This window comes from Polypterus senegalus, chromosome 1 (genome assembly GCF_016835505.1).
Source record: "Polypterus senegalus isolate Bchr_013 chromosome 1, ASM1683550v1, whole genome shotgun sequence".
Classification (NCBI taxonomy): domain Eukaryota; kingdom Metazoa; phylum Chordata; class Cladistia; order Polypteriformes; family Polypteridae; genus Polypterus; species Polypterus senegalus.
In genome coordinates this window covers 91177344-91187892 of record NC_053154.1, presented here as the reverse complement: position 1 = coordinate 91187892, position 10549 = coordinate 91177344, and the positions used below count along the sequence as shown (strand labels likewise).

The 10549-nt window shown below is 36.5% G+C and overlaps 1 protein-coding gene across 1 annotated transcript in view; it reads right to left on the bottom strand.

Annotated features, from left to right (window-relative positions):
* The window catches only part of LOC120526231 (mucin-5B-like), a 146925-nt gene continuing 136376 nt past the window's right edge, over nt 1-10549 (bottom strand). Inside the window, exons 90-97 of the mRNA XM_039749335.1 lie at nt 9896-10068; nt 9157-9226; nt 8399-8520; nt 7341-7378; nt 5129-5257; nt 3493-3532; nt 3278-3395; nt 1-656 (exon numbers count right to left, since the gene is read on the bottom strand). Coding sequence (XP_039605269.1) covers nt 377-656; nt 3278-3395; nt 3493-3532; nt 5129-5257; nt 7341-7378; nt 8399-8520; nt 9157-9226; nt 9896-10068 — 970 coding nt within the window. The 3' untranslated portion in view covers nt 1-376. The remainder of the gene's footprint in view (nt 657-3277; nt 3396-3492; nt 3533-5128; nt 5258-7340; nt 7379-8398; nt 8521-9156; nt 9227-9895; nt 10069-10549) is intronic.

Sequence of the window (10549 nt, the reverse complement as noted above, 5' to 3'; positions counted from 1 at the left end):
TGCATTGTAAGAAAGTTTATTTTCAATTCTGTTTTTAAATGCAGCAGATATAAAAGTACATTTGCATTAATGAGAGGAAAAGCATCTTGGACCTAAAAAAGCTGGTGCCTGCAATGTCCATTTTTTTAATTAAAGCTCACAGTCCTTCTGAACCTGATTCTTGTTCAATCAAATAATGCTTGCGTAAGAACCACAGTTTTGTTGATTGCAAATTGCGTATAAATTAAGTAACATTGCCAGTATCACTTATTCTACATAGAGCAGCTATAAAGAATCTTTTTACAAAGCAGGTATTTATTGTCTTCAGATGGGACAGCATAAAGAGGAAAGAAAATATCAGAAGAGTCCTAAATTCAACATTATACATCTATAGTGTCTAAATTTGTTGAGTCTTGATGCCTTTGGGAGGGGATTTCTTCTGCAACTCTTCTTTATACTGCTGTTGTTGCTGCTGTTGCTGTTGTTGTTGTTGCTGCTGCTGTTGTTGTTGATGGTCCAGACACTGTGTCTGCTGACAACCGCAGCTCTCCACATAGACGTACGAATAGTCATAAGTAGTGCCATCCTCACATACCATCTCAACGTGCCTCTTGCTTGTCACTTCTTCTTGGCAGCAGGAGCAGGAACTCATCATTGTGTTAGCCTGCTCAGAGTATCTGATGGAAAAAGAAAAAAAAAATCGATTAAATCAAAGATTGGGTGTTTAAATCAAGTAGTCTATTGAAATGACAGAGGTTGTTGTAAGTCATTTAAATCTAAGAAAAACACCCATTAGCTTGTGGGCTTGCTCTTGATATAGGTCAAGTAGCTAGAGCTTAACCATAAGGCCCTTCTAGTTAGTTCATTGTGGAACTCTCCAAATTTGCTAGGGATTTACTCTGCCCTTAAAACACTTAATTAACTCCAGTCTATTCATGAAACAAAACTATTAAAAATAGCAAAAATAAAACAAAATGCTTTTCTAGTAACTATTGAGTCTTCAAATAAGCATTGATTGTTAGCTGAATGTTAGACAACATTTCCAAATTAAATATACCAGTAGGGATGGCACATTGCTTTTCATCTTTGGCCCTAAAAGTTTGCCCCTAACAAAATGAATGGAGTCTAATGCTTCTGTGTCAGGTTAGGATTTTCCCATTTCATGTCCTCTAAGTTGCACTCTCCAGCCCCTTCTGTGTTTCTGTGCCTAGTTCAGCATTTGCAGAAGAAGTGAGACTTGAGCCTCAACCTAATATTTGGTTTCTCTCGTGTACCTGACTGCATAAAGCTGTGTCATCTTGTTTGTGTGGTATGTTGAAAGCTTCATCTGAGGCATGAACACCAATCACCATTCCCAATATCCAACAAATTTTCAAAGAACTACCATTGATGCATTTATTGATTAGTCATTCTTATAATGACCCCTCAAGACCATGAGATATTCACACTTAAGTACTTGACACAGTTTCTCTCCCTCATCAGCAGAGATTGAACTGCTCTTTCCCAGGAGAGGACCATAACTACTTATTTGGAGGCATTAATTTTCATTTCAGATATTTGACACTCTGTGCCAAAACCGATAAGATACTCTTTAGAGATTCAACCCTCTGATTTCTGAAGTGGACACTCTTCTCCTTACCCGTGCTTTGATATGCTGTCAATAGGAAAACCTGAACAGGGAAGGAGATGAGATGCACACTTGGTAGAACTGCGAGTCCTCATTAACCCAACTCAATGGAAAACACGTGAACAGAGCTCTTGCTTCATATAATGATATGCAGTGGTGGTGGTCATGGGATCATATGCCATTTTAACACCTTCCACATGTTTTTTAGCCTGCATTTATAAGTCCACAAAATAAATGCAATATTAATGCAAGTCTTTGACCCAAGGCACGGGACAGAATCCTAACTGCTCTTTCTGATTTAAGGTTTGCCAAGCGTTTCACCTGTCAGTTTCTGTACCCTGACAGGGAGGCTAAGGAGTGGGAGCACTTAATAACTTGAACTCATCCTCTTTTGAGAAAGAGATACCACCACAGCTGTCTGCTGTTCTTCAAGCACTGCCTCCATTTTCTGTACAATATTGAAGATGATTGTTAATCAAAGCATGTCTTTATACCCAATGTTTTTAATATTTCTATTACTACACCCTTACCACCATAGGAATTTAACTGCAGCAGGGAATTGTAAATCCAGTCCTATGAGGAGTGTCTGCCTTGGCTTTTTGTGCCTCCAAGTAGGGATTTAGAGTTTTTCAAAGTCTACCTTTCATTTACTTGACAATATCCTTGTTTAGACCCAAGGTACTCTGGTACCAGTAATATTAAGAGCATCCTTTTGTTTGAAAGTCATATTTGTTAATGATAATCTATGAGCACCACAGAAATTCAATAAAAATCCACCACTCAGATTCAGTTGAAATGGATCAATTCTCCCAGTCATGCCTCTTCAGATATCTCCATTACTTAAAATCTCCCAGTAGGAGAGGTGCTGTACAAACTACACTTGTATCCCAGGACCCACACTCAGGGTCTCTGCAGTCAACAGCAGGAAAAACAGATAACACAAATTAAGAAGACTGGTTCCAAAGTCAATGCTGTTTTTTGAGGTGGGTCCATTGATAGCTAAGGCAGTTCTCTTCAACCTTCCTCTATTTCAGGGACGTTATGTTACATGTCTAGTCCCTTCAGAACTGCCCCATAAACATCTACAGTATCTATCAAGTGGTATCACACCCAAACTTCACGTTTTGCCTTACAGGTGGTAGCCCACATGACTACTACTGGCTGTGCAGTTCAACCAGCCTCCAGACACATCCTGGCACACATCACTCTAATGGGTTCAGGAGTAGGTGCCTGAATCCCTAATCTGGGAGAAAATACATTTTTATAACAGAATTAAATATTGGGTATTATAAATGAAGATGACAACAAGACACAGAGAATAATATAGTCACTTGCCATATTTGGTCTTAGGGGTATGATAAATTAGAATGCAATGATTGAATGAATCTCTATTGTCAAATTCTTTTGGACACTGCCATTCAAAGACCCATTTATCTATTCCATAACCTGGTAAAAGAGACCATCAAAAGGACATTGCAACAACAATTGCTCATTGAAAAGCAGCTAAATTCTGTGTTAGATGATGATCTCCAATGTATATTGAGAGCTGGCAGCATTTATTAAACCTGACAAACATGGTTTTGTGCCCATATGCATATTTGGATTTAATGCAAAAATTGCCAAACTGCCAGAATGAATTAAAGTGGTTTTACAAAAAGATTTTTGGCTTACATGGAAAAGGTTTCACAGGCACCCGCACATGAATTCAGCTCAACAGGTTCCTTTGACTTGCACTTATTGTTATGGAGAATTGTGCTCTTCTTCTGAAGTTTGCAGTTCTTCAGAGTGCCTGTGGCAATTTAAATGAAAAAAAAAAGAAGAATAGTGAGAAACGCACAAACCTTCACTCTGGGGCTTGGTGAGAAATTAAGATGCTTGGCACTTACATGAGTGACAGCATCCATTGGAATCTGAGGTCACAGTTCCCTGTTTCAGAAAAGAAGAGAAGGACAAAACTGTAGCTGTGTGGAATGGAACTCTGCTTTAAATTAACAAAGTTTATAAGACACCCTCTACATCATTACAAAGTAAGCATGGTAGCACTTTTCAAGTATATGTGAAGTAATAATGATAAATTGTTAAGATGTCAATTAATGTTCCTGATCTGGTCAAGTGCCTTTGCTCTTTTCAAATCTAATGTTAATGGCCAAATAAAAAGAACAGAATATAGGCTGAAATTTTCCATTTCTGTATGTGTCACAGGTTAATCGTTTGGCAGGGTGAGAATCATTACATTTAGTGTCTTGATAAAGAAAGTACCGGAAATCTAATGATAAGTGTCGAATGATACTGTAGTCAAAGGCGAAATCTATTGTGACTAATCATGTATGGTATCTGTTTATTTGCTAAAATGTTGTTTTAATGGCAGATTATGGAGCATCAGGTAATAAGAGGAGTTTTATTTTAACTAAATGAACAAATCTGTCAATAATCTGAAAACTGACCGATTAATAAAAAGTTTGAGAAGTAGTGCCAGGTAAACGCCTGGTTTAAATCACAAGTATTACAACTCAGGAGTTACGAGAGCATCCATCAGTGCATGAAGACTTCCAAAAGTCTCAAAGTACTTGACTTTGGGTTGAGGAGCACAGCAGAAGCTAGCTGGATGGAGGAGAGCAAGTAAGACATAAAGACAGTGACAAATGACTACTGTGAGAATATAGGAGAATAAGAAACAATGCATGGGTAAAAGGGAAGATGTTAGGTATATGTTTTGTTATTTTTTCTTTTTTTTCTCTCAATTGCTTCCCTATAATTATACAGTTTGTTTAGGGCCTTCAGGTGCGATCTGACCTGCCCCTACTTGATTGTCTCAGTCCCTTGCTGAAATGTTAGATTTTCTGCTCATGTTGTTCAGCTCCTTTTTTAATACTTTCTGTAAGATTACCTGTAAAATGTGTTGGTCTTTTGTCCTTTTCATTTAGATTACACTGCCATTGGAATTTTCTGCCTTTGTTTTTGGGGTTTTGATTTTTGGATTGAAAACGTAGTTGGATTCAATTTTTTGTTTTGACGTTTTGTACTATTTTTGAATTGTTGCTGTTTGCAGCTTTTTCTTTGCCTTTGGATATCACTTCATAATATTTTTATTTCTTTTGTGCCAGAGATTTTACAGTTCCCCTCTCCCTTAATTGTAGACCACAGGCTTGTGTGGATTTCACGACCTAGCCCTGATTTTTGAAAGGATTCAAGCCTTCCTTTAGTTTCAAGGTCTGTAATTATAACAGAAGGCAAGTATTCACCACCAGTTTGAATGTTTTTTCTTTCCTTTGATAGTTAACTTACTTCTATGATTAAACATTTTTATTAGATTGCATTTTTTGAATAGCGCTTTGAGATGCAAATTGTTTTTAGTAAAGAATCTATATACATATACTATGATTATTTGAGTGACTTCTGTGTGGTGCAAGTCATTATGGTTTAATGTTCTGTATTTTAATGATTTGAAATTATTTAGTTTCTTATTAGTATGCACAAGAGTAAATGCGTATCATAACCAAAGGACAGACAACAATCACTTACAGGCACACAATCGTCAATGTCAAAGGCAGGGCAAGTGATCCTCGACTCCACAACAACTTTTTGGCCTCCAAAGTCCACACATTCAAATTCTGTGCAGTTGTTACCCGGGAGTTTCCAGACCTCTCCAACCTATGAGAATCAGAATAAAGTAAGAATTAGGCTGACTGTAATATAACTAACTGAACAAAAACTTAAACTTAGAGTTAAGCGTTATAACATCTCATTAGATTAGATAGATAGAACTTTATTTGTCTCCAGGGGGAAACTTACCTTTTTACAGAAGCTCTTTTTTAATAAATATATACGTAAATAGGTAGGTAAATAAATAAATAAATATACAGACACACTTTGGTCTGAACACCCACTGGAATAACTATAAAGCAAGAAAATTCATAAGAAACAAAAGTTCTGACTTAGAGTCCCAGTGAGGCATTATGCAGGCGTATTGCTGTCGGTATAAAGGAACTCCAGCAGTGTTTGTTCTTCTGAATAATTTGTTGGCTGAAAGTACTCGGTGTTCGTCAGAGAGGGGATGTGCAGCATTGATTGTAAATTACTGTGATGTCAAAATATGAGCACTTTCCAGAATATATACAATATGTGTGTAAGTGTAGTGAAAACACCATAAAAATATAAGAATATAAGAAATTTGACAAATGAGAGGGGACTGTTGTATCCATTAAGATCCTTTGTTTAGCTAATCGTTAAGCCGTCCCAATGTCTCATCCAGATTTTTCTTAAAGGTTGTCAAGGTTTGTGCTTCAACTACATGTCTTGGTAGTTTGCTCCAGATTTCCACAAATTTCTAAGTGAAGAAGTGCTTCCTGGCTTCAGTCTTAAATGCACTTCCCCTTAATATTCCACCTGTGTCCTCAAGTCCACAAGCTGAAATATATATATATAGTGTTTCTCCATTGAAACTGTATTGATGTGTACTTCTATTTTAAATAAATTAACTAGTACTTAGTATTCACAACTTTGTTAATTGCATAAATATTTATATGATCTTTGAGTGATTTATTTCTTGGTATTTTATGGATTAATTGAAGATAACCTACTGCTTTGTGTTTCACTTTCACTTTATTTGTGAGTGTGTTTAGCATTCTATGTCAATTTGATATGTAGCATCTCTATATTTATACTCTCTATATAAAATCCAATGTCTATCTGTTTGTCTGTATGTCTGTTCGCTTTTCATGAGAGAACTACTTAGATGGGGTTTATTTCTAAAATTTGCTTGAACATTCCAGTTGATTTTGCGACTTCTGTCATTGCACTATGTATCACAGTTTGCTTGCGGTACAGATTTATTTGTGCAAATCTAAGAGACACACAGCAGGCCGAGGGGAGGGGGACAGGGCCCTCCTCACTCACGCACCAGATTTAGGGCTGACCTTAGCTAGCAAACAAGAGAACTACTCAACGGATTTAGATCAGGTTTTTTTCTAGAATTTGCTTGAACATTTTGGTTGATTTTGCGACTTCTATCATTGCACTAAGAATCATAGTTCTCTTGCAGGAAGGATACATTCACACTAATCCGAGACAGAGGCTGCAGGCTGAGGGGAGGGGGAAGCATGATGTCAGGAGTAGGGACCCGGGCAGGTCCCTGCTAACTGTCCGATTTCACTACTACGTGGGTGGAGCTGCAGGGAAAGGCTAGCACTGTATATAAATTAATTGAATTAAATGACCACCTGGAGAAAAGGATGCTATAATCTTCCAAAAAACTTCTGTTTATCAGGAGAATTAAAACCACTGTGTGTCTTCACCTATATCCCTGGCATTTTTTTTACTTTTCAAGTAAAGTATTGTCAGTTTTGCTAATTAAAATGGTATCAAAAGGATTTTTAGAAGGATGAAGGTTCTTGCTGTGATCAGATTTCTTTTGTCAGTTTTCAAATACTGTCACACAAATGCTTAAGTAGGTTCAAGAAAATGCACAGAATAATTCACTTTAATATGTCTGTTCTGTAATGTAATAATCCGCTTTCAGTACAAATGTTACACAAGAACTCGTGAAAATGATTTTAACCATTTAAAACATTAAGAATAACCTCTAGTCAAAACTATGTTCCCCTAACAGTTCTAATCATATTGATGTTTAAGTTAACTAAAAGGGAATTAAAAAATACAATGTTTTTAGGATCTTCATGGTGAAATTATTTTAAATTAGTAAGCAAGAACGGTGACAATCAAAATCAATATGTACCTTCTTGGGAAGCCCATCAGGTCCTTTGCAGTAGTCAGCTAAGGACAGAGAAAAAATGAGGAAATCAAGGTTATTTTTAACTTTTAACTTTACAACGAAAAACTGAGTCGGGGAGAAAGTGAAGGTTTGGCAAAGCCTATTATCAATTCAAGGTCCCTGGATGTAGTTTAATTTATCATTTACCCACCATGCATGTGTTATACAGTCTGTACTTATACTAAAAATATACTTATAACCACAGTGTATCTACAGATGTATTGATTTGTACTTGAGAGCAACTGCCCCACTGGTGTCTAGCTAAAATATAACCAACAATGCCAATGCTTGTTAAAAGTTTTTTTTATTTTTTTAATTTGACATTCATACAAGTAGGCACAGTGGGATGATTACATGGAGCTCTCACAAAATCAAAAGAAATGTGCCCCATGTGTTTGTATATACAGACTTTTTGCTTGTCTGTCTGATCACTAGGTCATTTTCCAAGAACCATGAAGCACTCCCCTGTCTTTCCAATTTTGCATTTCTTTCTCTTTCTACAAACTCTGCCTCACTATCCCCATTTTCCCAACTCAGACTTTTTCCCTTTAAATCTGATCCCAAGGTTACTTTAACTCCTAACCCTGGAATCATTTTCATTATCAGTATGACACTCAGCAGCTAAAAAGTCACCAAAGTGCCAGCTCTGTTTGAGCTGTACTTAACCCTTAAAAAGAGCTGCCTACTGCTGCGAGATTAGAGGCAATGTACTGCCCTTCTGTCAGTCTGCCTTGGGTTTTACTGTTTTTATTTTCAGCCTCAATGGTGTTTCACTTCGGAGGCGTCACTTACAGTAGCAGGGTTTAAGTTTCCTTGTGTACCAACACTGCTATGCAAAGGTGAGTTCTGACAGACATGTGAGTTGTACTTACTTAGGCAATCTCTTGCAACCATTACACAGTAATTCACCAGTAAATTACCATGCAAGAACAGAATGATGGGCAAGGTAACTAATATGTGGCTAAGTTGTTCTGGGTTTAAAACTATTTTATTAATTAAAATAAATTTGTAGAGTAACTTACTGCAGGAGTCAGGTATAATACAAATATCAGATGATGAGTTCCAGGCAATTGTTCCATTCGGACAGAAGCAGCCCTCCATGGGCAGATCCCAACCACTCTGGTCTTGGATTTGATAATTCAGTCTTGAAAAATAAAGGGCACATTAAGGCTTTGTATACTGTATATATATTTGTATACTTGATTCAATGGAGAATAAGTGATGATTTTGCTTAGGCTTTGCTACAATACTTTTGAGATTTTCCTAGAGATACAGTCTGATGTATCTCTCCTTTAGCATTCTATGGGATGCTTAAGATTATTCTTCACAGGTGTTTGTTAGACAACGCAATATGAAATATTGTAATATTATTATATATTAATATAATGTAACATACTAGGATTAACTAGTTTGAGATTCTTTCTTCTGATTTTCAAACTATTCAATTAAACCTTCACCGCAAAATTATAATTATTTCTTAATTTCCCCAGAAAGTAAGCATCTAATAGTTCTTCCATAACATTTGACTGCATTCCAGGTACTATTAAACCTAACAGCAACCAACCATTGATGGAGCATCTCTGGAAAAACCCACACTCTAATTCACATTGGGTCAGTTTAATGTCTTCAGACAACCTATTCTGCATGTCTTTAAGATGTGGGCAAAAAACTGGAGAAAACAGACAAAACCCACACAGACAATGATTGGGCCAAGACTCATGTTTGGAATGTGTTTGCTTGCAGGTCCTGTGAAGGACACAATAAATTCTGAATTCATCACCTGTAGTCACATGTCTTTGGAATTTGTGGTCCACAAGCCAGGTACTCTTTAGTCGGTGGGCATTTGTACTCTGCAAAGGAAGAAGAAGATGATAAGCATGTTAATGTGTGTCTGCTTATAACCTATTTATCCCTTCACCTACAGTATTTTCAAACCAACTTAATTCAATTATATTGTTCTGAAGCCAATTTTCTTCATTTATATTATGTTCTTGTGGGTTTGCTCCACTTTGTTTATTCAAAAGTCAAAAGCTTAAGAATAAAAAACTATTTTAAGATACATGATTCATTTTCTCCCTTTGTGGATTTCTAGCTACAAATATGCAAACTGTATCACAGACCTTCGCTTCCACTTTGTTTATTGTGTGATAATGTTTTTGCTTCACACTAGTAATGATACCAATAAAACACAAATTCAAATTCATTTTTAAAAAGGGGTACTGTAAAATTAAATATTTCAGAGTCTTCTTATCGGGTTGCTGTTGGGCAAACAAAGAATAATCATTCCCTGTGACATGCTCTCTAGTCCTTACCCACTAAACCACTGTGCCTCATCTGAAGCAAATACGAGATTGAGCTGTCTTTTTTCATGGACCCACCAATGACAGAGGTGGGATTTCAGCTGAAAAACTAATAGACCACTTTACTTCATGTCTTTCTCAACTGGATTTAATAATACGTTCTACCTCCAGGCAACAGTAGGAGTGAATTAATGGACTAAGGGACAGTTGTCTGCTTACCACACAATCCATTTGTGGAAGTTCTCCAGTCAACACAGATACCAGCAGAAGAACAAAGAGAAACAAATGTTTCTACAATTGTGCAAACACTGTGTGACTTCCCACAGACATCAGTCCTGCACATCTCATAGAATGAAGTCACTTCAATGACATTCCGGCATTCTTCAAAAATGCTGCATTAAGAAATAAATGGAAATTAGTGTGAGCATTGAACTTCTTTAAACATTTGGTTGTTGCAAAATGACACTCCTCCACTGTATTGCTTCCTAAGGCACAAGACACTTTAAGATCAATAGGCTCTTCATCTATGTGCTAATTTTCTGCCTGTACATGTTTCTGCTTACATTTAATAATTAAATTAGTAAGAAAAAACATACCAGATAAGGTAATAACAAAAATTAACAATCTGCCAAAACTGAAAATAAATAATATGCTCTTAGATGTGAAAAGAAAAGAGAATCAAAAAACATCTTTTAAAATCCATCCAGTAATGTTTATTTTTGCATTTCCTTTTGAAAGTCATGTTCATTGAACCATTCACTTTCTGAAGTCATATTTTCAGTTATAGGATTGTTGGGAGTTGGAGAGTAACTCAGCAACATCTACATAAAAGAAACTGTGGATGAGATGCCAGGCAATCACAAAACCCACTCA